At 39.0% G+C, this 26397-nt stretch overlaps 1 protein-coding gene across 19 annotated transcripts in view; it reads right to left on the bottom strand.

Annotated features, from left to right (window-relative positions):
- PPIP5K2 (diphosphoinositol pentakisphosphate kinase 2) overlaps positions 1-26397 on the bottom strand; it is a 57057-nt gene that overhangs the window by 11666 nt on the left and 18994 nt on the right. For 11 of the 19 annotated variants that reach the window (XM_033084662.2, XM_033084660.2, XM_033084646.2 and 8 more), the window contains 20 exons: positions 24554-24708; positions 24101-24202; positions 22226-22387; positions 19422-19543; positions 17966-18067; positions 17330-17416; positions 16321-16396; positions 16126-16235; positions 13833-13918; positions 13080-13205; positions 12844-12965; positions 11227-11409; positions 9195-9336; positions 7791-8014; positions 6137-6264; positions 5846-5960; positions 4549-4656; positions 4350-4466; positions 3529-3702; positions 953-1126 (listed from right to left, as the gene is read on the bottom strand). In XM_033084662.2, coding sequence (XP_032940553.1) covers positions 953-1126; positions 3529-3702; positions 4350-4466; positions 4549-4656; positions 5846-5960; positions 6137-6264; positions 7791-8014; positions 9195-9336; positions 11227-11409; positions 12844-12965; positions 13080-13205; positions 13833-13918; positions 16126-16235; positions 16321-16396; positions 17330-17416; positions 17966-18067; positions 19422-19543; positions 22226-22387; positions 24101-24202; positions 24554-24708 — 2615 coding nt within the window. The remainder of the gene's footprint in view (positions 1-952; positions 1127-3528; positions 3703-4349; positions 4467-4548; positions 4657-5845; positions 5961-6136; positions 6265-7790; positions 8015-9194; positions 9337-11226; positions 11410-12843; positions 12966-13079; positions 13206-13832; positions 13919-16125; positions 16236-16320; positions 16397-17329; positions 17417-17965; positions 18068-19421; positions 19544-22225; positions 22388-24100; positions 24203-24553; positions 24709-26397) is intronic. The other 8 variants (XM_033084650.2, XM_033084654.2, XM_033084657.2 and 5 more) reach the window with 1 other exon arrangement.

Genomic DNA, 26397 nt, shown 5'->3' with positions numbered 1-26397 from the left:
GAACAAACATTTGAGACATTTTATTTCATTTTACCAAATGCACTTTCCTAAACTGCGCCTGTATTGAAAAAAGGAGGGGAGGGAAGGAAAGACAGACAAACTATTGAGGACACCATATGATCACTGACCATGCACAGGCTCAATCAGTATAATCTTCAGATGTTCACAGCCTTTGCTGATATAAACTTTTCCAACATAAATAATTTTAGAATTTTCTACAATAAATTATGAAAATTTTCAAAGAAAAAGGATATGGTTACAGAACACCATCCATTGTGCTACATGTAAACAATATTTTGACATTCTGAATAGCTTCAGATCTTCACTGTTGCTTCTAAAACATTTACTGTTTCTTTTTTCCCTGCTTTCCCCTCACCCCCCATTACATAGAACAATCTTCAAAATATTGTACAAGTCAATGGATGATGTACTGTGTTGGGAGTTTCAGATATCTCCAGATTTAGATGACAAGAATTATTAGTGCTAGAGTTTTTTCCTTGCAATAGTTAATACCAGGCCACTGAAAATATGATATATATGCAAAACAAGTTTTGAATAGCCACATGAAGTACCAAATAAATTATTTTAAATGGTATTGGTTGCAATTGTTTTTTTCATTTACCTACCACCAAATTAAGCAATGCTGGTTTTAAAGTCTTAAAGGACAACTAAACCAAAGCATAATTCTCTTTCAGTAGGCAGTACACTAAGTCTTTTTTACTGTGGTAACATTGGCAATTCCTATAAAGAAATCAAACGTTTATGAAAGCGTGTAACACATTCAGTGGAAAAACATGCACTTGCTCTTTTTCCCCCCAAACATTCTTGGCAAGTAATTTTAAGAAGTGGAAGATATTGTTTGAAACATAATCCGTAACAAGGGATTAGATGTCCTTAAAGACAGTTGTTGCTTGGAATGCATAAAATGTTTAATGAAGTAAAGTTTAAAAACCTGTTGCCATGAGCCAAAAATACTGGATGTGAAAGCCAGTGATTTAGGGGAGACAGGGGAAGAAGTGATTTGTTCCCCTGATCTGCGTCTTCGACGCCCAGTACCCACACCACTGGTGTAATGCAGCCAGGTACCAATACACTCTGGGCTAGACACACTCAGGGGGCTCTCTTCCTGGAAGTGAGAAAGGGGGCAAAAAACAGCAAAGCATGCAAAGTTAGATTCAACAGAGCCAAATGAACAGAAAAGAAAAAAAACCAATCTGCTTGCACCCTTTTACATACTACCTTTAAAACTATTAAACAGTGGAGAAGAGTAACAATACAATACTAGAAAGTTATCGGTTTCACTTTTATCTCTTCATCCAACTATATCTTCTACTACAACTCAATCAAATTTCTAGTAGACTAATATTAGACATGAAAGAAAACATTTGCTATCAATAATTGATTCATAAATTTAGGAATTTTTCACATGTTGTAAACAGAACTTCTGTTACCCTTGACATGAAGTATTATAGCTTTTTTCCCCTCCTAAGTATATTAAACTTTCCTATTTATTACTTAATAGGTTCCATTTCTAGTCTATAAGCCTATCTGAAAGCTTCTTTTTATATTTTAAAATTGCCTTTGAGACTTTACAGCTGACTCACTAGTAGTAGCACCAAATTGACTGGTAGTAGTTTCCCAAACTTATAGATGTCCTAAAAATTATCTGATGCTAGACACCTTACCAGGACTGCAAAGGAGAATAGTGTCAGGCTAAGCAACCCCCCATGTCTACATCAGTATGTGTCATTAGCAATTAACATTCTTTGTAATACAGAGTTTGCTTCCCAATGTCAATGAGCTTTACATTCTTGTTTTACTGCTACAACTCCGCTTTTTTTTTCTTTTCATGACTCAGTCACAGTTGCATTGCTTTTGCAAATATTGCTGACTATAACCGAGATAAAAACTTCCACATAATCTCACACCTGACAGTGTCCTTTCAAATTAATGGACTTAGGTAAAAACAGAATTGCCTTACAGGAGGGGGAAAAAAAGGGGGTGGGGGGGAGGGGCAGTGAAAAAAAAGGGGGGGGAAGAGGAAAAAAAGGAAAAAAAAGAAAAAAAAAGGGAAAAAAAATGTTCAACGCAGTTGCAGTTTAAGTTGCAGCGACTTCTTTAAATTGCTCCAAAATACTGTTTAGTTTAAATATTCCAAATACTAGTTTTGCAGATTTCAGTAGGCCACGTGAAACTACCTATTCTATTAGCAGAAAAAGATGTTTTATAGTGTACATTTTCTTTAAATTGGCTATTTCCTTCCAGAAAATAAGCAAGCTCTGAATGCTGAAACAAATTCAATTTTAACATGTATTATCTGCACAGTCAAAATCTGGCAATTTGTACTTCTGATATCCTGTAAAAGTTAACTTCCATATAATTTATGAAAATGATTGGAAGTCTGAAGTAATAGACTGTTAAGCTGTGCATAAGTGAACTCATAGTTAGGAGGGGAGTTTGCATGACCATCGCAAAAACAGCTTTTAAAATCAAAAATATTGATGATGTGAGCATTTGTTTACAAAAAAACTTGGAAATAGAAAATGTAAGACGTTAACATTTATTATGTCTGTTAATTTATGGAAGTAATGTGAAGTTATATAGATATCCTTACAGAAGGGAATCATGCATCTTTTTCTCTCCATACTGCCAATAACCAAGTGATTTCCAAATCTCTAATACTTTTACTGCATACAGACAACTCATTCCCAACACAAACATGACAGAAAAAGCTTCTGGCATGAATCTTCATTTCTGATGGTTTTAAGCAACTGAAAATGAGGCAATAAGAAGTTGTTAGTCTGCTTCTAGCATTAATATCACAGAAGTGCGACTTTGCAACATCTGAGTTTCCACTTAACCATCCCAATGGTATCAGTGATACAGCTGTGCATCCGCCCACTTCTGTGACATTAAGCCATATCTGTGAAGCACAGCTAGATGTCATGGCTTTCAAGACAGCAAACTAGGTTGTTCAAGACGTTACCTACAGAATTCATGAAATAGAAACCCCAGCCACTTAAAAAAAGGGCTTCCACTTTATCTTCTTACCTTCAAAAGCTTGACAAGTGGAGTCACTTTCACTTCATGTAAAAGCAAACACAGTAGATGCCTCACCTTCTGCAGCTCCCCTACCACCCTAAACCCTCTGTTCCCTTTCAGTACAATCACCCTGAAAGTTTGCTCAATTCTCAGTAGTAGCTATCTTATAAGAATGAATAGAAATGCAATGTATGTTAATCTGTAGAGGTAGGTTTAGACTGAAAGTCTTCAATTTCAAATATCAACTCTTCTAAAATGGCTTTAAAAAAAGGAACTAAGTCCTTTAAAAAGGACTTAAAATAGAAACATCTCTTTAGAGAAATTATTGCCATGGAGGATTTCCCACTGAGTAAGGGCAAACCTTCCGTGAGATGTATCATGCTGCTCCTGTATAATCAAAAGCAGAATTACACTTTGTTTTGTTCTCTTAAAAGCAAGCAAAAGTTAATGTCTTTGACAGAAATTATCTGGAACACAAACACTTACTTCAACAGAACCAATCTTCCTGGATCTTGGAAGGGGTGACTTCCTATGTATGTGGATTGGGTCTGATACCATTGGCTTGAACATCACTACTGATCGATCCATTTCATCTCTTTTATGAGTGTGCACCTCCTCATCACTATCATTTCTATGAGAGGTTTTCTTCGAGCCTTCATTCTACAGAAAATACATAATTCAACTTAAATTTATCTGCACACCTTCAAACATGTAGACAGAGTGGCTCTTAAACAAATATTCTGCATAAAGATAAAAGAAGTTCATTTTTAAAATACAAGATGCAAACCATGTATTACTGAAAAAGCTGCTCTAGACTTCAATAATCTACATAATAATCTGTTTCTTCTTTCTTCTTCTATTTAGAAGTATTTCAGCCAAGCTTTGCTCTCATTCCTTTCTCAAAAAGCAGTTGTAACTGCACTTACCTGACCATGTATCTTGGAAAATATCAATCCTTCCTCAACAATCTGTATTCATAAACATGTCAAACTACTTTGTTAAATATGTCTTCCAATTCCCAGAATATTATTCATGTGACACTCTAATGCTGATATCACTCTTCTTAGAGTATTTTGTATTTCTAGTAAAAATTATGGCAAAGCCTTAGAACATCCAAATTGTCTGTGTCCGTTACCTCAGTGCCCATTCAAAATGGAAAACATTGGGCTGCTTGTCTTTAACTGCACATTTTTCTACAAAAAAAACCCCACATTTGTATTTTTTTACATAAAAATAAACTGCTTATTTTAGGTACATCCATATCCAAAAAACCTAAGTTATGCTTTATAGAAAGGCATAATTATTACCTCTCTGGAAGCAGGTCTGTATCCATATCCAGATGGCAAATTTTTATCTTCTTCACAGCCTTTAGCTCCTGGACTGAAATGCAGCTCTACATGAAAACGTTCTTCCGAAGAAAGTTCCTGAAGTAAAATAATTAAGTTTATACTTTAATCCATAGCTCAGCGCTACTTATTTCTGAAGATATTTATCCCTTTTAAATACCTTGTTTGGATCCTCATAAAGCATGATGACAATCTGTGTCATGTAATTAAGTTCATTGACTACATTTAAGTAATCCATAGCTCGTTTCCATTGTTCATCTTTTGATTCCTTATAGAGAAAAAAAAAAGTATCAATAAATAAAACTCCGCTATTTTCTTTAAAAGACTGATGATTTACATATATTTTCACAGCATCATAGCTAAGGAAAATGCAGAGGTACAAGAAAAAAACAATTACGAACCTCTGTGAGTGACTTAAAATTGTTCATCAAATGACTGAAAAGTGAAGAGCAGAGCTCTTTGTATGTTATTTCAGTGTGTCTTTCATGTTTCTTCACCAATGATATGTAGACAGAGGCACTGATGAGACCTGCTAATTATGTGCTAAATTCATTTCAGCTAGTGTATTGTGAAAAAAGTTTTCAGATAGCAAACTAACAGAGGTATCAGTCAAACAGAGTAAATGAAGCTTTCTAGTATGTAGAGGAGGTACAACCGTGACATCCCAAACGACTTAAATGAATAGCGTTCATGCTGTAGGAAAGAAACCATTTAGTAATCCACCTTCAAGAAAAATCAAAAGTTTATCAGACTTAAACTTGGAGTGCACCTGTTGTAGCATGTCACAGAGTTTTATAAAAGCTTTTGCTATCACTGAGTTTAGTCATCCATCACCTGAAGCAAGTATGGCAATACAACAATTTGAAAACTAGTATGTAAGTCAAACTGTATCTCACAAACAGATAGGTTTTTGGTGCTGCATGTATCTTCTCCAACAGCTCAATAATATCTGAATCTGGAGACCCTGTCTTTTTCAGTGTCAAAGACTATCAGATGGAGAATAATGCACCACCTTTGTAGTGCTCTATAACAGTATAGGAGAGTAAGAAAGAGTATGCTATGAGCATTGAAATTCAGTAGGGACATCCTGACAGTATGTCAATGGTCAAAAATAGCAAGCCAGTGCAAAAGTAAATTCAAAAGAACCCTGAATCATAACATGAGAATATAAGTTGGAAGAATTATTGGTGACAACAGAAGACAACAAAAAAGTATCTGGCCTTTCCATATCTATTTGAGATTCTAACACATACAGCCATTGGAACACAGCATTACTTTGGTGGAAACGAGCAGGCCAATTAATGTGAACTTGCAGTATGTTTCTCCACAAGTAACAGAAAATCAAATGTTTGAAAAAAATGTCATAAATTTCAAAGACAGTTAAGGTTTCAATTGATACAGTCAGAGAAAGATTCAGGTTTTTCCCGAAATATCAGGGCTTCAACAGAGAAACTTACATCACATAAGGCACCATAACGAAGGGTGGATAACAGAGAGTGGACATGACTCTCACTAGTGAAATATAGCCGGGTACGAACATGGCGTTCTGGGGACATAACACCCCTAGAGTAGCTTTAAAAAAAAGTAAAATGTTATTAGATCAAGATAAGATGTGTCCCTATTTTTTAAATAGCTGTTAATAAATATATAAATTATATTTTTTAATTTCTATGAGCAAAAAAGATACTTCAAATATGAAAGCTATAGAATATCTGTATTTTTAATGGGAATTAATGTAACTGGCTTACAGAGGGTGAAGCTTATTAACAGTGTCATCATCTTGAGTTCTCTGAAGGTCAGAACGTATTTTTCTGACTAGAGGAGTGCAGTAACCTTTGGCAATCTCCAATTTCTCAGCTTTAGAAATACCATATTCCTGTGTAAAAACAGACTTTTAAAATTCAGTTAAAGATTAAAAAGCTTTCTAATTCAAAGCTTCTACATCAAAGCAAATTAGTCATTTATTAGTTTGCTCTTGCTACAAAGTATTTTTTTTGTTTGTTTAACATTTTTACTGCATATGATTACTGATGTAGCTTCAACGAACAAGCAGTTTGCATTTTTGCTGTTTGATTTGATACAGAGAAAAAGTTTTTCCTTCACTAGTTAAACCAAAGGAGTGGATTTGGAATGATAAAGCTCTTTTTCTTAACCAAACCATCTATGGAGTCATTCCTCTTTTTTGTCACCATCTCCATCTCCTATCCTGTCCCCACAATGTTCTGTTGGTTTAGATTTTTTTTAACCTTTCTTTTAACAGTTATGAAAGAGACATATTTGGAATGTCTGCCTTAGTTTGGGGTAAACCCACCCAGAGAAGATCTATTTATGTCAAATAATAACAAATGGTATCATGCATAATTGGGAAATTACTAGTCATATTAAATGTTGTAATATCATCACTATTTAGAAGTATACTTTTCCAGGAGCTTCATACTCCACACTGCACATGGTATTAAAGGGCTCTCACAGTTAGAATGAATCTTCTTGTTACCCTAGAGAGCAACATGAGCACTCTTACTTGCATTATGTAGGTAATCCAGTTTTCATTTTTTTCCTTCCATGTGTGTCCTTATTTTTACCTGCTCTTCTCTACTTTTCTGTTAAAAATTTCAGCTTAAGAGAACCACAATGCATTCTTAAGAATCACTACTATTTTTGTCCCCCATGTCAAGGAGTTTGAGAGATGGGGAGAGGAAGAACTTCCTTCACATGCTGCACACAATATATTGGGTAAACACCTCAGTTACGACACTGCTCTGTAACTGCAGGGACACTCAGGGAAAGCTTTTAGTCAGTTCTGTCCTGTTATCACAAATCAATTTCACGTCCTGCCACTTACAAGCTTTTAGAGCTAACCCAAGTTTAACAGTTTGCAAAGTACGTAAGTTAAACTTGTCCACTTCTGGTCTGAAATGCTATGAAATCTACATTCACATCACGGAATGTTAGCATTTTCAAAAACCAGTAAGGTTTTTTAAATTAAAATTGTTTAAAATGAGTTAAATTACATAGATTAAGATTAACAGTATCATTTGCAAAGAGCCCAAAAATGAAATTTCAATCAACAGGAAAAATGAAATGAAAAGCAATTTCAGAAAACAGACTTATTCACAAAGGCAACCATTAAATTTATGATGCATGGTGCATATGAACCATTGTACTTTAATACCCTGCTGTAAAGGAAGGAGGCATGTTCACACCCTAAATTAATTATGAATCAAATTTTTCGTAAAAAATCCCAGTCAGTTTGCTACTGAAAAATAAGAGATAATGTTAAGGACTTCTATTATTGCAAAATGTGGAAGCTTCGGAAAAAAATACCAAGTAGATATTTTCACAAAAATACTTTAAAAGCATTTATTCCACACTTTCTTGTATTTGATAACTGAAAATGCTTACCTGAGGAATCACAATGTCAGCTAAAGCCTTTGAAAGCCTATATAATTCCATCATGTTTTCTAATTTTAGCGATCCATTGTGTTGTACATCATATTTTATACAGTCATAAATATCAGGAATCTTGCTAATATCATATCTGCCATTTTTTGTTTTGAAGTCTTTTTCCAACTTGGCCCACCTGCGCAACATCAGTTCTAGAGTTTCACTGTGGTACAGCTGAATATCTGCATAGACACGTATCTCTTATTAAAATTACTTAATTAAGGCCATTCAAGTAACAAAAGGACATTTTAATTATACAGCAGTGGCAAATAAATTACAGAGGGATCAAAAAAAGTTACAGTAATTTCACAACTATAAGGGGCACCGGATTATAAGGCGCACTTCTGGGTGTCAGCAAATTTCTGAACTTTGTCCACATATAAGGTGCACCGGATTATAAAAGGTGCACCTTTTTTTTTTGCAGCGAGGATCCGTGTGCAACAAAGTAACAAATTAGTAGCGGAATTGCCCCATCGCAGGGTTTACCGGTAGGCGCTCAGTTTGCAAACATTTTTCACAGATTGGTGTAGCCTTTAAATGCAGCTCCAGGCACCCTCCCCGTGCACGGGCCCCGGCACTCCCGCCTGCCCCTGGTGCTGGCTGGTGTGGTTGGCGCAGCTAGGCTCCCGTAGCACTGCCACAGCTCAGGGCTGCTGCGGCTCGAGGCTTGGGGCTCCCACGGTACGGTCATGGCTCGCGGTGCCGCAGCGCAGCCACGGCTCGCACTTCCAGGGTGGCTCAGGGCAGCTGCACCTCGCAGTTTGGGGCTGCCGCGGCGTGGCCGTGGCTCGCACTTCCAGGTTGGCAGATTTCCCAACTTTGTCCATATATAAGGCGCACCACATTATAAGGCACACTTCCAGGTTTCCATGAAAATTTTAGTCAAAAGGGTGCGCCTTATAGTCATGAAATTACTGTAATTGCATTACTACTAAGAAGGCAGCACAGCTGGGCATAACACTAATTTTAGTGCTGATAGCATCACAATTACATAGTTCCACTATGATACTAAAACACATTGCTGCAGAAATGCACTCCTGAGCCTTAAATATAAGATGTATTCACGTAACTTAGCATTAGTACCATCAACTATTTCTATTACTTTTGTGGAATGCTGAGTTTCAAATAACTAAGACAAAAATTTTTGCAGTACAACCACACATTCCTCATGCCTTTTTATTTCAAAACTGTGCACATGAAATCAGACTGTGAAAATATTTAATCCATTATTGGGTGATTAATGTTCTGCTAAAAAAGAGTTTAGTAAGAAAAGTTATGTTGCAATTCTCTTTCATGTAAGTTAACTAGAGAAACTTAATACAAGTACAACTAAATACAAGTACAAAAAAAATGTTTCAGTACCTGCAGACTTTGGGTCTTCCATTCTCTGCCTGATCTGAGAAGTCAAACTCTGGATCAAGTAATAGACCTTGTCACATGTCTTTACAGGATTTTTAATAACCTGCATTGATTTTATCAGCGAGATGCTTCCAGATGGAGTGAGCTACAATTTGAGATAAATACAAAATTACCTGATCAGACTAGATTTGAAAGACCTAGTGAGATAAGATGAAATATATCAAAGGTAACAAATATTGGAGAAAAAGCATTCAAGCAGGTTGGTATGAATATTTTTAATAATTTACCGATTGTCTTTTATCTTTGAGGCATTAAGAAAACATAATAAAATGTAGCACCATTTATTAGAGATTCAAAGGTAATAAGAAATTCATAGAGCAACTAATTCTATACAGTAAATGTAAGTAACTATGAGAATTCATAAAACCATTAATTTTATTCCAAGACAACCTGGGAAAATATTTAAAACTTTGTATATACTTAGCAAGCCTCCATATCTTCATTTCAAGTAACTTCTGTATTCGAAAGCTTACAAAAGTAAATTCTGTTAGAAATGTTGTCATTAAGCTACAGACCTCACAAAATATTTTTTGCTCTATAGGAACCAGATTCGCCAGATACCTTACTGATACCTTAAAAATTTTGCCTGTTCCTGTCCTAGGTTTTTGTTTCTACAGGACTGCAGGACACAAACACAAAAAGAAAGCCTTTAAATGCACATATAGGAACAACATATTAGATGTTCTTCAGAACTGCATTAATTATAGAAGTGGTAAAAGCTACAACCTATCACTATCAAGGTGAGTGTCACTAAAACAATAGTCAATATATGTGTGAGGTTTAACCTCATTTTTTTCAGAAAAGTCTGCAGAATGCAAAGTGACCAATGATATGAAACAGTGATTTAAACATAAAACACACACTTATTTGCACTTTCCTCGGCTTCCTGAAAAGGACAGAGTAATTTGGATGTGGAAAATATCTGCTCTCTACCTAAAAGTAAGCCATTCCTATCTCCCTATTATGATTTAAATCAAGAAACTGATTATTTATACATAATAGGGAGGCAGGCACAGGAATAAACCCCATACACTTTTCCCAAATCACAAGTAAATTTAAAAACCTCCATAAATAAATGAACCCCCCAAAAGTTTTTATTGCTTTATAATCCCAAAAGTTAGTAACTTTCAGTGACTGAAGAGTACTCTATTAATTGCAGCTACATTTCAAGCCTGATTATATCTATATAACAAACATCAATAAATCCTTTCGTTTTCCAATTACTGTTGAATCCACTAGGAGTGAATGATACTTTATATATTTAAATGAATCCACACAGAGTATATACATGCAGGGTCTTTTATTCTTAATTAATTTGCTCCCAATACTTTTTCAAAAATACCAGTTTAAGATTAAACTTCATTTGAGGACTTGTATTTGATTGTTATATGAGACAGAAAGAAAGCAATTGAAAGAGAAAGAAGTTTCATAGCTGTAACAAACAATATATTTAAAACCAGAAATAGTGACATGTTCTGCATTAAGTCAACATAAACTGTATTACTATGTGCTAATTTAGCATCTTAATGAGTGGAAGTATTCTACTGCTTCTCAGTATCTTAGTATTCTAAGTCAAAAAAAAAGACATTGCAGCAGATTAACGATTGAAACAACTGCAGTAGGTAGGAAAACATTTTGTTACACCACACACTGTCAAAGTAAAGATTACTAAGAATGCAAACATTATAATGTAACTTCTTGAAGAATTAAAATATTTTAATGGAACAGGGAAAACAACAGGTTTACAAACAAGATTCCTGTCTACTCCTTCTTCAAAGTTTGTAGCTATTTTGATTATCCAAATCACAGGATAAAATATCTACAGCCACAGCTAGTACAGCCATCTTTACAGTTCAAACTATTTGCAAGCACTCAATCTTGCAAAACAGATACATAAAATCACTGCTCAGTACTTTTGCAAAGGAATTTTCATAATTATTTATTTTATTTCATAGGAAACTAATCATATGCTAACCTTATCATAGTCATCAGCAGTAAATTCTCTGTCTCTCTGGAGAATTTCATGGAGTCTTGCTTTAACACGATGTTGACAGCTGCTTAAAGAGTCACTGTCACTGTCCAACAGACCATTCATATTAGCACTTTTTACCATCTGGACAAGAATAGGAGTCAGCTCTCCCTCTAAGGCCAGTAGTCCCTGAGGCAAACAATAACAATATTCAGGCAAATAGATGAAAAAATTAGTGTATTTTAAAAAATGCCCAAAACACTACTTTAAATTCAAGATGGTATTACTTGGCTATGGGTTAGATAAACAGGGGTACAATGCACATACTTACAGAGAAATGGTTCCCTAAACATTGCTAGTGTGCAGTACTGATACAGATGGTGCTACAGTGATGGTGACACGTCACAGAGAATGTTCCCCAACACCAGCTGTTCAGGTCCTGGATTGTGGGGAGTGCAGGTGCCTTCTCCCTGAGGCTGGAAGCAACAGCTGCCTGACTTATGGGTGGCATGCTTTGCTCAAGGACTTGTGTTACCAGACAGGAGCTATGAGAAGAATTTGCAAATCAAATAGCATCTGGCAGGATAAACAGCAGATAGGTAGGGTCTTACAGAGATTCCACAGAGGCAAAAAGCCAAGCCATTTGAGTCACAGGACAATCAAAGGCTTTGAACAAGAGATGAATGGAGAATTCCAAAATGAAGAAAGCTGGAAACTTTTGTGACTTTTCTGGCAATGGAAGGGCTCTGGAATAAAGCAGGAAATGGTGTGGTGTCTCTTCAAGCCTGCTGACCAAGGGAAAGCAGGTCAGATGACTTAAATATTTCTGTACAAACACATGCAGCAGAGAAACAAATAGGAGAAACAGAAGTCTGAAGACTTGCAGAGCTTTAAGTTAATTCAAATTACAGAGATATAGTAGAATAGTTCACACAAACTTTGCTGTAACTAGATATAGGACCTTCTGGAAGCCAGGTAGACAGCACAGTATCATGGTAGGCCTCTACTACAGACCACCAAGTGAAAAGAGGAAATTGATAAAACCTTCTTAACACCAGTGTAGAAAGCCACCTAACTGCAGGCCTTGTTTCCATGGGTACTCTTGGCCCTGGACACCTGGATACCCTCCATGGCAATATTGCAGGGGACAAGGAACCAAGATTTCTGGAAAACACCCAGGACAAATATTTGACAGAGGTTACTGATGAACTACTGAGCACAGGCATTGCCCTCGATCTCTTACAAGTGTCAGGAAAGTAAAGGTAGATGGCAGTCTTGGTAATTGAAATCTGATGTTATAACAGTTCCATGGAGAAGTCAACAAGACAAATATTTGCATGAGAGCCTAGGACTTCAAGTGAGCAAACTTTAGCTTGTTCCCATAATCTTATGGAGGAGAGCCTTGCAGGACAAAAGTGCCTCACACTGTTTAATTAAAAACTGTCTTCATCTGCTCAAAGAATTTCAAATGTTTGGAACGTTATTTGGATACTTTTTCACACTGACCTACTCTTTGAAAATAGCTTTTTCTAATACACTGTCAATCTCTCCCAGACTTCAAAATAAAAAACAAACCTGAGAATATCAGAATTTTAGAACTGAAAATACCATTTCACAATGTACCTTTGCAAAAGCTGCTGCAGTCATCTGAACTCGTCCCTCATCAGAAGCATAGATCTTGAGATCATGTCGGTAAGTGCTATGTAATCTAAGTAAACCACATCCAGGAAATCCAGCATAATCTCCTACCAAACAAACATTTTGCTCAAACTCTCATCTTGCACTTGATTATCTTCAAAAGTGACTTATGACACTCAGTTGATTTTTTTTGAAAATTATTATTATAATTTTCCTTTTACCTTGTCCGCCTGGATACATACACCTGAAAGCTCTTCCAAGCTCCTCTGCTTGAACCCTGCCTGCAGGGGTCAACTCTCCTCCCCATTTTAGAACCAGAAGTAGGGATGGCTCATTTCTTCTATTATCTAATGGTACACAGGGAGAGGAGATTAGTAGTGAAGTATACTGCTAATGTTTTTTTCTAAATGAACAAAAAATATTTGGTCTATGAAAAGCTTTGTCAAAGGATCTTTTCAACATTATGACTCTTTATTAGCATTCTAACATTAAGGAAATATTGACTTGGTGAACTAAATGGGCACTTTAAACAGAGAAAAACTGAAAAAAATAAAACTATGAAGAGAATATACGTGAAAAATATTTAATATGAATCTGAAGCAAAAAGTAAATCCAGATAGAAAAATTAAAACAGATTGGATGCTAAACACTCTCCAGTTTGCAAATATTTTAAAGATAATAATTGCTGAGTGGGATTTTCTTATACTGGCTCAAAACACTGCTTTGATGAATCACTGAAGTTTCTTGTCATTCTACTCTTCTGTTGCAAAAGAGCAGGGTTAGAAGACAAATTTATTACAGAGTTTTAGGTGTACAGTTCAGCATATTAAAATACTGTTGATATCTGCTAACTACAAACATTATTTCAAAACAAAATATTCCCTTTTTTTGACATCACGACATCTTGTACCAGAAGTCCATGACTATTATATACACATAATATTAAGTGATTAAGTACTGAAGTAATACAATACCTTCCTCTTCACTTGAGGTCTTAGGGCAGCCATGAGGAAGATATGTTAACTGAACTTTGCGATTTATGCCTGAAAAATGCCCATACCTTAAGCAAGAACAGGGAAAAATTATAGAGAAAGAGGGAGAGAAATATTTTAAATATTTTCCTCCAAAACTGCTAAAATCCTGCAATAGAATATAAGAAACCTCTGTTGGTCAGTGATTTGTGCATTTGACCAACATTTATTGATGCACTCCTTAGAATAAACATTAATTCAACAAGCACAGAATTAGCACAAATAACTACTATGCTAAAATGAAACATCTTAAAATACTCACTTAATTCTATTTTTTACAACACTGAACATTAAACTGGAACCCCACCCCCCACAAGAGCATGAAGTATTGGACATGCAACAAGTAATTTATCTATACAGATCAAAATTACAGCAGCTATCAGTATCCAGAAAGGGGTCTTAGAGTGAAGATGGCTACTGATTTTATAGCCATTTAAGTTCTCAAGCAAAACTCAGTATATAAAACAATTAATATAAATTTCAGTAATAATTGCCTGTTTCCTGATATATTTTTAATTAAAAACTCCTATTATCATTTCACATTAAGACCTTTAACCAACTTTAAAGCCTTATTCGTTTCTGTTGTTTTCTTTGGGCGGTTGAGTTTTTACAGTTCTTTTTAAATTACAGCAATTTCAAGACTATAAGGCGCACCCTTTTGACTAAAATTTTGGTCTGAACCTGGAAGCGCGCAGAAATTTGCCAACCTGGAAGTGGGAGCCGCATCCGCCCCGAGATGCAGCAGCCCCGTGGTGCCGGGATTGCTGTGGCATGGGGCGGCCACAGCTCCCGCTTCCGGGTTGGCTCGGAGTGGCCACGGTTCCTGCGGCATGGGGCTCCTGTGGTGCTGGGGGTGCGGCAGAACAGGGCTCCCGCGGCGCTGGGGGCGCCGCAGCACGGAGCGGCCGTGGCTCCCACTTCCAGTTTGGCTCAGGGTGGCCGCAGCTCCCACTTCCGGGTTGGCTCGGGGTGGCCACGGCTCCCACTTTCGGGTTGGCTGGGGGTGGCCGCGGCTCCTGCAGCACTGGGCTCCTGTGGTGCTGGGGGTCCCGCATCATGGGGCTGCCGTGGTTCGAGGCGGCATGGGGCTCCCACAGCGCTGGGGCGGCACACGGGGATCCCGAAGTGCCAGGGCGGCCGCGGCTCCCACCTCCAGGTTGGCTCAGGGCGGTCACGGGTCCTGTGACAGGGGCTCCCACAGTGCCGGGGTGGCATGCGGCTCCTGAAGTGCCAGGGCAGCATGAGGTTCCCAGAGTGGCACGGGGCTCCCAAAGCACCGGGGCGGCACGGAGCTCCACAGCACCAGGGTGGTGCAGGGAGGGAGGGAGCGGGCAGCTGGAGAAGCCTAAGTCGCAAGCCGCAGCCACCCCAGAAGTGCGAGCTGCCCTGAGCCACGGGCAGCCCTGAGTGGCCCCGTGCCGCAGGCGGCCCTGAGCTGCCCTGAACCATGGCAGCCCCAAGCTGCGAGTTGCAGCCGCCCTGAGCCACGCCTCACCAGCCAGCACCGGGGCAGGCAGGAGTGCTGGGGCCTGCGCACAGGGAGGGTGCTTGGGGTTGCGTTTAAAGGCTACACCAATCTGTGAAAAATGTTTGCAAATTGAGCACCTGCCAGTAAACCCAGCAATCGAGCGATTCCGTTACTAATTTGTTACTTTGTTGCACACGGATCCTCGCAAAAAAAAGGTGCATCTTATAGTCCGGTGCACCTTATATGCGGACAAAGTTCAGAAACTTGCCGACACCCAGAAGTGCGTCTTATAATCCCGTGCACCTTATAGTTGTGAAATTACTGTATTAAATATTTCAGGGTTAGTACAGAACAACTCATTTGTCTTCAATGCTCAAAGTTTGCTGTAAATAGACAAGTAAGCATGGTGAAAGCTCTTACTGGCTCTATCAGACATCATTATGCCGCACTGCAAGAAGCAGACCCTGCTTACAAGTATTTTCATTTTAAAAACATGCAAGAAAACCACATTTGACATCAACAAAAGTAACCTTCTCTTGTTGAGCATATACTGAGACACTAGATACAGCAATAATTTAAAAGTCAAGAAGAAAAAAACCAGTGATGGCCTATATCAAACATGACATCCTTTCTCTTCAAAAACTTTGTGCTTGAATTATTATATTATTATGTAGTTGATAACATTGCAATCCATACAGTAACTGGTGAAACAAGTCAATACAGCCAATTTTCGTTCCTTTCTATGAAGCCTGAAAATTACACACTTACATTTCTAACACAGTCTTTAGCTGTTCAAGTTTTGCTTTACTTTCTTCAATTTCAGAATCATTGTTTTGCCCAAGTTCTACAAGGAGTTGCCTTGCTATATCAAGCACTTCCTAAAGGAAGGAAACATGGCATTTAATTAAATAAACAAATTTCTACTTAAAAAATCTTATAGTAAAAAAATAAAGACAAACTTGCCTGCAACTGTTTTGGTTTTTTCAGTTTCAGTTTTCCAGATTTATATCCATCACATTTTTCAAAAAGATCAAAAAATCTTTAAGATAAAGAAAAGTAATTTTAAAACTTCATTAATAAATTAAATTACTACTACTTGAACAGGAAGTTCTTAAAGTGATCTAAAATTAGTAAATTTACAGTATTTGAAAGGTTAAGACCTGCAGTACAGAGGTCAAAACAAGTTTTATACAAATGCCATCTCCTCAGAAAGCCTTCAATGCACTAGGGAAATAAGAGCGCTGAAAATGTTCTCTTACTGACTTGCTAAGTATTAAAAAAATCCCAAACACCATATTCTACATATTTGCATGATACACTATTTGAATATGTAGCTATATAAATTCTTAATCTTCAGTAATAATCCTGATCAGAAGTAGGAAGCAAAAACACCAAGTGAGCAGTGCTACACTTCCTCAGCATGTTCTGAATGCAATAATGAAGTCTCAAAATAAATAATTCCTTTTCACTGAAACTGCACCTAGTTCCAGGTCAATTATATACATCATCTTATGAATGTCAACATAACAATGATATCTATCAGAAATTCAGAGTCTAGTATTAAACTTTGAGAAAAACAACTAGGAAAATATGACATTGCATACAATAATAATTACAATAAAAAGCAGAAGGCAGAAGTCATGGTCTAATGGAGAACCAGAAATACTCTCTGCTGCATTATTTTTAATAAAGACATTTATAGACACAAAGCATTTTCCATAAAATCAAACAGGACTGTTCACAATGCAGAGCATGTATTAAAGGAATTCTGCATAAGCAAGTTGACAGTCCTGTTAGAAAGAGAGGCACACACTTGTAATTATTTGCAATATCTAAAACTGTTAGGTTTAGAGGAAAACAAAACAAAAAGCAACTTGCAGTTGTGTAATTCCTGGTTAATTCACTGCTTGCTTAGACCCAAAATCCTATACTCTAAAATATGGAAAATTATTTTTACCAAGATTCTATTTACCTCTGATGTTTAACTTCCATTTTCATTTTTTGCTTTGGTGTTCGATCCCCATGGCGTATTACAGCTATAACACATCTAAGCTCCATCCTGAAATTTCAAGAGTTGTATTTCACAAGTTTGTACACAAGGGTCTTTAATATTAAACCAACCACAATCAAGACAGTTGACAAAGTTGTAGTCATCTGACATAGCTACAGAAGTGATGGAAGCATATGCAAGAATATAAAGGTTAACTGAAAATGATGCAAGGTATATAATATAAATACTGATTTTAAGACTTAGGTAACTATAGAATATCTATTTGAAGTAGTTTTTAAAACAACAAATTTGAGGATCATTAAATGAGAGAGCATGTTTATTAGAAGCGCTTATTAAGTTGGTGCTGGAACAATGATTAGCAGTGGAAGCTATGCACAACAGACGCTACACTAGAAAATCTGCTGTTCTATACTCAGCTTGACTAAGGGTGAGAAACTCTGACAGCTGGTATAGCAATTGTGATTTCTTCCTTGTTTTCAGCACACAAAACAAGCATTCATAGGCCAATCTGGGCACACCTTGTAAAAAGAAAAAAAGATTCACCCAAAAGTTACACTGGGAGTTTGCACAATTCATATAAAGCTACTATTTCCTTACATCGTTCCAGAGGTAGTTGGCACAATAGGAATGTCTTCAGCTTCCAAAGGAATTGACCATGGTATTTGAAACTGGGGAGCAAGTTCTCTCATTATGATATTTCTAAAATAAGAGTTTAAAATAGAAAAACACATCAAGTAAGTTTAAAACACAGCTTATACAACATATGCCAACCTCCAAATCAAACAGATTATATACATATGCATTTTTATTAATGCAGTTTTAGAGTACTAGCACACATGAATGTATAGATACATGTTTTTCTTTTAATTGCATAATAAATACCATTTAATAATTTAGAACTACAGTGACATTAGACTACTGGCCCTGTCTTTATAATGAACTTCAGCTTTTCAACTCCAGTTCCTAAAGAATTCCTTGGATAGGAATTTGCTTGTTCATTTGTATATGCAGACAACTGGCTTCACTGCCGAACTAAAAGTGCCTAATAATCAATAAGCCATTCTTATCAAAGAGTTAACTGCTATCTTTTACCAATAGTTTCTCAAAAATTTCTGTGATAAAACTGGACAAATAAGTACAGTCTCTCATCTTAACTATAAAATGACAATGCAGTCTCTACCTCAAGAAGGTTGGCACATCTAACATTCTCTTTCATAAATATTTCATCAAAATCCACAGAATTTCAGATTAATATCTACGCAAGAAGCAGTAACAGAGGGGAAAAAAGTCTATCCTAAAGTACAATAAGCCAAAATATAATTCCTAAAAATCTTGAAGAAACTTTCAAAATCCTTAAAAAAGTAAGATTCCAGACAATTAGATAATGCAAAAAGTAATGCTGTAGCTCATTAGTGCAATCTTACTGTAAAGACATTCACAACAAGCTTAGTCTACTTTGAGAACATTTCCTTGGCATATAGTTCTGTACCCAATTCCATATGATCTTACATAATACCTTTTTTGCCTCCAGTGGTAGAGACAAGATGCCAAGATAGAAGACACCTTGATTCTATTTCAATTTGGTTTTACAAGTGTGAAATCCTCAAATGCACAACTATACACCAGCTTCAGATCAAGGAACAATGTACAGCAATTTAGACACATAAACAGGAGCAATCACAACCATCCAGGGGTGCTTCACTACTTGAAAAGATCTCATCTATCTTTAAAAACTTAATCTTGCTTTCAAAATACTTACGCAGTTAGCTTAAAGCATTTTTCAACATTCAGATGTTTGGCATAATTTTAGGAATAAGGAATTTAGTTAGTACTTATTTATTGATGTAGGATTCTCTTTAATCATACCTTTAAATTATTTATGTTATTTACTTTTAATGTGACATTTTATTTCTAATAAATAATTAATAGTAATAAGAAATAATATTAATAGTATTAAGTAAATAATAGCAATAAGAAATCTGGTAGTACATAAACTACAGTAATATGCAAGGGAGTTAATAAGTAAACCTGAAATAAATCAGAAAAGGCTTACCCCAGTATCTTAGCACAATCATCATAATATTTCATGGAGTTTTTCACAAAACTGAAGCCATTCACATCACAAACATAGGACTGTCCATTAGCACGTAGCAAATCAAAGCCACAAACTGTTTGCTGTTTTAAAGAATAAAAGTTCAAGTGACTTAGGATTGCTTATTCTAAACAAACTTTATATTTCAACAGGGTATTAATCTGAAAACATGACACACTTCATGCATAGTATCTTTTGTCAGTTTCACGACACCTTCAAGGAACCCACATCATCCAAACATCTTCCTCTCATTCACTTTCTATCCCCAATTTGATTTTATACTTCCTGCATATCCCTAGCAGTATTAGTATTGAATGTCAGGTTCACATGAGCACAAACTTCAAGACTTGCAGCAGCCATGGGCCTAAAAATCCCCCCTCTCACAGTGATTTCCCACTACATATAGTTTTTAAGGACGGCAGGCAAGAAATCACAAAAAAAGTGAAAAACAATTTTTGTCAAAATTTGACAAGATAGTTTTGACATTAACATACAGTAATTTCACAACCATAAGGTGCACCAGACTATAAGGCGCACCCCCCGGGAGTCGGCAACTTTCGCAACTTTGTAGATTATATAAGGCGCACCGGACTATAAGGCGCACTATTTTTTTGCAGCGAGGAGCCGCACGGTGAGCAACAAAGTAACAACTTACTGGCAGGTGCTCGATTTGCAAACATTTTTCAAAGATTGGTGTAGCCTTTAAATGCAGCCCCAGACACCCTCCCTGTGCAGCGGGCTCCGGCACTCCCCCGCCGGTGCCGGCTGGCACAGCTCATGGCTCATGGATCCCACTGCGCGCGTCCTGGCTTCCCCTCGGCCGGCGGCAGCGCCGCTTTTTCGCCGCTTTTCAGTGCTTTCCAGAAGCACTTTTTCGCTGCTTTTCAGCGCTTTCCAGCAGCACTTTCTCACTGCTTTTCCACAGCATTTTTCCGCCACTTCTCAGTGCTTTTCCACGGCGCTTTTTTGCCACTTTTCCGCGCTTTCCCATGGCGCTTTTACGCTGCTTTTCGGGGGCGCTTTTCTGCTGCTTTTCAGCACTTTCCCGGGGCGCTTTTTCCCCGCTTTTCGGTGCTTTCTGGGGGTACTTTTTCACCGCTTTTCTCTGCTTTCCTGCGGCACTTTTTTGCTGCTTTTCGCTGCTTTCCTGGGGCGCTTTTTCGCGGTGCTTTCCCGCGGCGCTTTTTTGCGGTGCTTTTTCGCTGCTTTTCAGGGGCGCTTTTTCGCCACTTATTCGGTGCTTTCCTGGGGCGCTTTTTCACCGCTTTTCAGCGCTTTCCCATGGCGCTTTTTCGCTGCTTTTTGGTGGTTTCCAGGGGTACTTTTTCGCTGCTTTTCGTGCTTTCCTGCGGCGCTTTTTTGCTGCTTTTCGCTGCTTTCCTGGGGCGCTTTTTCGCCACTTATTCGGTGTTTTCCTGGGGCGCTTTTTCACCGCTTTTCAGCGCTTTCCCATGGCGCTTTTTCGCTGCTTTTCGGTGGTTTCTGGGGGTACTTTTTCGCTGCTTTTCATGCTTTCCCGTGGTGCTTTTTTGCTGCTTTCTGCCGCTTTCCTGGGGCGCTTTTTCGCGGCGCTTTCCTGCGGCGCTTTTTTGCCGCTTTTTCGCTGCTTTTTCACCACTTTTTGGAGCTTTCCTGGGGTGCTTTTTCGCTGCTTTTTGGCTCTTTCCCGGGGCGCTTTTTCGCCGCTTTTCCGCAGCGCTTTTTCTCCGCTTTTCGGTGCTTTCCCACGGTGCTTGCCCGGGGCGCTTTTTCGCCGCCTCTTGGCGCTGTCCCGGGGCGCTTTCCCGTGGCCGTGCCACTTCCCCCCGCTTCTCCCCGGCTGGCGGTCGCACTGGTTCCTGGTTTCCCCCACCTGGCGGCCGCGGCTCTCATAGTTCCCAACTCCCCCCGCACGGCCGCAGCTCCCGCAGGTCCCGGCTCAGCTCGCAGATTGCACTTCCAGGTTTGCAAACTTCTGAACTTTGCACATCAGATAAGGCGCACCGGACTATAAGGCGCGCTTCTGGGTTCGGGGGAAAATTTTAGTCAAAAGGGTGCGCCTTATAGTCGTGAAATTACTGTACTATTGACAATATTAGCAGAGGATACTAAAAGCTATTTCAACTGATTATTTTTTTAAGATTTCAAAATTCATTTTTCTGATAGTGCTCACACCCTATAGGCTCCAGATTGCCATCACAGTCACACACAAGTTAAAGAGATAGACTGAAAGCCTTTTTATAAAACAGGTGAAAGGAGGGTGAGAGACTGAAGGAACTTTTGTACAGAAGAATCCTTACAACTATACAGCAATCTTGAAATTATACAGAAATGGAAACTATCAAATTACTATCAATTTAGTCAAATAAGTACTTAATCATGTTACTACCAAATTAACAATAATTTGTATCTGACATAAATACTAGGTAACAGAAGTTACAAAAACTTTATTGAAACTGTGTTTTGCCACCTTAGACACTATTATCAAAATGTGTGAAAATATATATAAAATAGATACACTGTGGGCTAGCAAAACACAATAGCAACATGTAAATTCAGGGAACTAATGCAGTACAAGCAACTTACTGAGAACTTCTCAATACACTGAGGAAAGAGTCCTTCTTGATTAAAAAAAAAAAATGTAGAAATAGAAATTTAACTTTTCACCTTCCTAGGAGTGCTGCAGCAATTACCACTGCTGTCTCACGCACTAAAACTCTACAAAGTTTCATGTAACAAACAATTAACACTAAATGTTTGATCAGACAGGAAAGCAATCAGCTTACCTTAAAGGCAAGGCATACTTTCCAAGCAATTAACTTTTCTCTTGCATTCAGGATGACTGGATATCTCACTTCTTTTCCTTCACTGTCTCTTTCTACTTTGCCATCCAGAGCTGGAGACTTCCGGGCCTCAGCATGAGCATAGTCTGGACCTACTGTGTACACCTGTATTGATAAATCAGGAGCTCTTGATCCAGTCTATTTAAATTATGTTGCATAAATTTGCAGAATGTACGCATATAACTAAAGTATCTAAAACTAAAGCATCTTCCTCAGTGGTATTCTGTCCCTTCAGAGAATACTCATCAGTTACTGACAGCCTACGATAAAATGAGAAAAAGAGTCATTATAAAAACTCAATTAATAAAAAATAATTTCTCAGTTATGATGATACAGAGATGTAAATGTTTTCTTCTCCAAAACATCTGCAGAACCTGGAGAACTGGTTACTTTGAGAATTATTTCAGTTTACTTATGGAAATCTGGCTGCAGGTCTAAGTGATTCTCTTGATTTAAAAAGTATTGGTAAAATATGGGTTTCACATGTTTTGAAATGAGCTTAAAATAGCCAAAATGAACACAAAGGGAAAGGAAGTAATCTTCACACATGGCTGGTTTAATACTTACTTCGTTATTGCTCTGTTTTAGCATTTTCTTATGGTACCTAATCTTTACATCTGTTAAGAACTTAAATGAATGAAAAACAAAAAATTATTACAGGTCCACAATGGTTATCTTCTTTGACTCCATAAAATTTTGGCAAGTAACTTTTGTTTATTAATTAGCACATCAAGATCTACTTCAGTTAGATTCTTTGTAATCTTTAAACTTCAGATAAAATATCTAAGCAGAGTCCGTTACCAAGGCAAAGAAGATGCTGTTCTGGTACTAATACAAGAAAGAGGAAGACAATATGTTGGGTAGCCAGCCTTTGGCACTTACAATGCACACACATCTGCTCTACATGACAAGTACAGTAATTTCACGATTACAAGCTGCACCGATTATAAGTCGCACTTCTGGGGTATTGGCAACGTTTCGTTTTTCCTCCATATACAAGCTGCACCGGATTGTACGCCGCAGTTTTGTTCGCAGCGAGGATCTGTGTACAACTTTCACAAAGTTGCCAATCAGTAACAGAATCGCGGGAACACAGGGTTTACTGGCTTGGGGCCATGTGGGCTCGGCTCGGCCTCCCCACCACCACGCGGAGCTGCCCCAGCCCAGCATGGCCCCCCTGCCACCGCCGCGGAGCTGCCCCTGCCCAGCTCGGCTCCCGTCTCCCCTGCCTGACAGCTGCACCGGCCTGGCATGGCTCCCGCCTCCCCCGCTGGAGAGCTGCACCAGCCCGGCTCGGCTCCCCCTTCCCCCGTCACGGAGCTGCCCTGGCCCGGCATGGTGCCCCACTCCCTCGCTGCGGAGCTGCCCCGGCCTGGCTTGGCCCCGTCACCATGGAGCTGCCCCGGTCTGGCTCGGCCCCACCGCCACAGAGTTGCCCCGGTCCAGCAACCCCCTCCCCCGCCGGCCCCGGCCCCGCTCCCCCGCGTCCGCCGAGGTGGCCCTGACCCTGCTCAGGGCCACACAGGCTTGGCTCGGCTCGGGGTTGCTGCATGCTCGCATTTCCGGTTGGCAAATTTCTGAACTTTTTTTTCATATATTAGCTGCTCTGGAATACAAGCTGCACTTCCGGGTACGGAGCAAAACTTTAGTCAAACTGGTGCGGCTTATAATCGTGAAATTACTATAGCTAGAATCAGAATTACATTCTTTACTTATGAACTGTATTAAAACTCAATTAAAATTAATCCTTGACCAAGATACACTATTAACTTTAGAAATTACAAGCTCTTCATAAATAAGAATGTACAGTTGCTATACCTTCACATCAGTTCCATCCGTAGGCATGAATTCCTCATAAATATAGGAGCCTGTTTTCCTCACACTGCTTTCAGGAGAATAAACACTGCTTCTGCTGCCAATCTAAAAGATATATTTTTCCATTAAGAAAACTCATAGACTACAGCTTGAGAAACTTTAAAACTACCTAAAACAACACACTTGTACTGCAAAAACGCTTACTAAATGAAGCAAACTTTTGACCACTGCTAAAACATTTTTGCAAGACTCTAGAACTACATTCATGGTGTGTGCTAGGAATCTGCAGTACCTAACTGTCTACTGCAAGAAACATAGGCCTTCATTCAACCTACATGTTCTCCTGAAACTTCTCTGATCTGCCACTATTCCTAAGCAAGCAGGATATGGCAGAATTACTCTGCAATCCTGTTAGAAATCTAAAGCATTTCAATAGCTTTAGCACTATAACCTCACCTTTCGAAAGAGCCTCTGGCTTCCACCTCCAGCAGATGTTGGATAATAAATATAAACATTGTGGTCCTCAGCACTAACTGGCTTTTCTACAAAGGGCTTCTGGAAAACTTCTCCATTCACTTCTACATGATCTTCTCCTTCAATCAAGTTGCATTCTGAAGAACAGTGCAAATAACATAGCTGTAATGGTATACTAATAGCATACAATTATTAAGAGATCTGCATTAATTTGCAGGTTGAAATAATATTCTATGACATCTTTGTTTCTCTTATTTGTTACTGACTACACAATGACGGATGATCACATATAGTACATGTTTGCTGTACCATGTCTATATTATGCTATTTAAATACTATGTTTCTGAATTTCTGTTGATTCCCTCAGTGTCAGATAGGAAATTGTCTCCAGGTGCATAAGTTGCATAAGGTGGTGTATTTTTGAAAGGTTTTGAATACGGGGAAGTGCTATTGTTTTTTTTTTTTTTTCAGTGCCTTTCTCTGAAATAGCAGGGAGCTGGCAAGTGAACAGTACACACAGTGTAGTGTGTACACAGTGGTGTGAACAGTACACACATCGGCACCTTCCGTAGGGTTAGAACTCATATCGTGTGATAGATGCACCCTGTGTATAAGATTAGGTCCCCCAGTATCAGCAATCAGGAATCTGGTATTCAATAGTGGTTAACTATAAGCAGTAGCTTTTATTTCACTTTTGAAGCATAAATGTGCCCTTTTTTCCATAGATCACACAGACACTTCAATGAGAAACTCCCTTGACCTGTCATTGCAATCTCTTACGTTGCTTAAAGTTTTTATTTTAGTAGAAAAGCGTCAGTATGTTTGCAGGTACACAAAAAATTAATTCCCAATTGTATTCATAGTACAGTACCTGCAGCATGTCTAAAACAGAGTTCAAATATATGGTTGCTTATAATCAGAAGGGGAAGTATTCAATAGCCTGACTTGTTTCTGTCAATAGTACAGTAATTTCACGACTATAAGGGGCATCGGATTATAAGGCGCACCTCCGGGAGTCGGCAGATTTTGCAACTTTAGACATTATATAAGGCGCACTGGACTATAAGGTGCACTTTGTTTTTGCAGCGAGGAGTTGCGCTGCACGCAACAAAGGAATGAATTGCTGGCAGGTCCTCAATTTGCAAACATTTTTCACAGATCAGTGTAACCTTTAAATTCAGCCCCAGGTACCCTCCCCGTGCCGCGGGCCCTGGCATTCCCGCCCGCCCCCGGCACCGGCTGGCACGGCTCGCTGTTCCTGGCTACCACCGTGCAGCCGTGTTGCGTCCTGGCGTCCCCCTGGCCGGCAGCCGCGGTGGGTCCCGGCTTCTCCCCGGCCAGCGGCGGCACTGCTTCCCCTCAGCCGGCGGCCGCACCGTGTCCCCCTGGCCAGCGGCTGCGCCACCTCCCGGCGTCCCCCCGCCTGGCAGCCGTGGTGTGTCCTGGCATCCCCCTAGCTGGTAGCCATGCCGGGTCCCGGCTTCCCCTGCCCAGTGGCTGCGGCTCCCACAGGTTCCAGCTTAGCTCGCAGCTTGCACTTCCGGGTTGTCAAACTTCCGAACTTTGTCCATATATAAGGCGCATCCGGATTATAGGGCGCACTTCCGGATTCCGACCAAAATTTTAGTCCAATTCACGACTATATGGCGCACCCATTTGACTAAAATTTTGGTCGGAACCCGGAAGTGCGCCCCATAATCCGGATGCGCCTTATATATGGACAAAGTTCGGAAGTTTGACAACCCGGAAGTGCAAGCTGCGAGCCGAACCACAAGGGGAGGTGGTGGTGCAGGCAGGAGCCGTGCAGGGAGGGAAGGAGCGGGCAA

The sequence above is a fragment of the Catharus ustulatus genome, chromosome Z (genome assembly GCF_009819885.2).
Source record: "Catharus ustulatus isolate bCatUst1 chromosome Z, bCatUst1.pri.v2, whole genome shotgun sequence".
Taxonomy (NCBI): Eukaryota; Metazoa; Chordata; class Aves; order Passeriformes; family Turdidae; genus Catharus; species Catharus ustulatus.
Note: the sequence above shows the minus strand (reverse complement) of the source record. Positions and strands in the feature narration are given on the sequence as shown.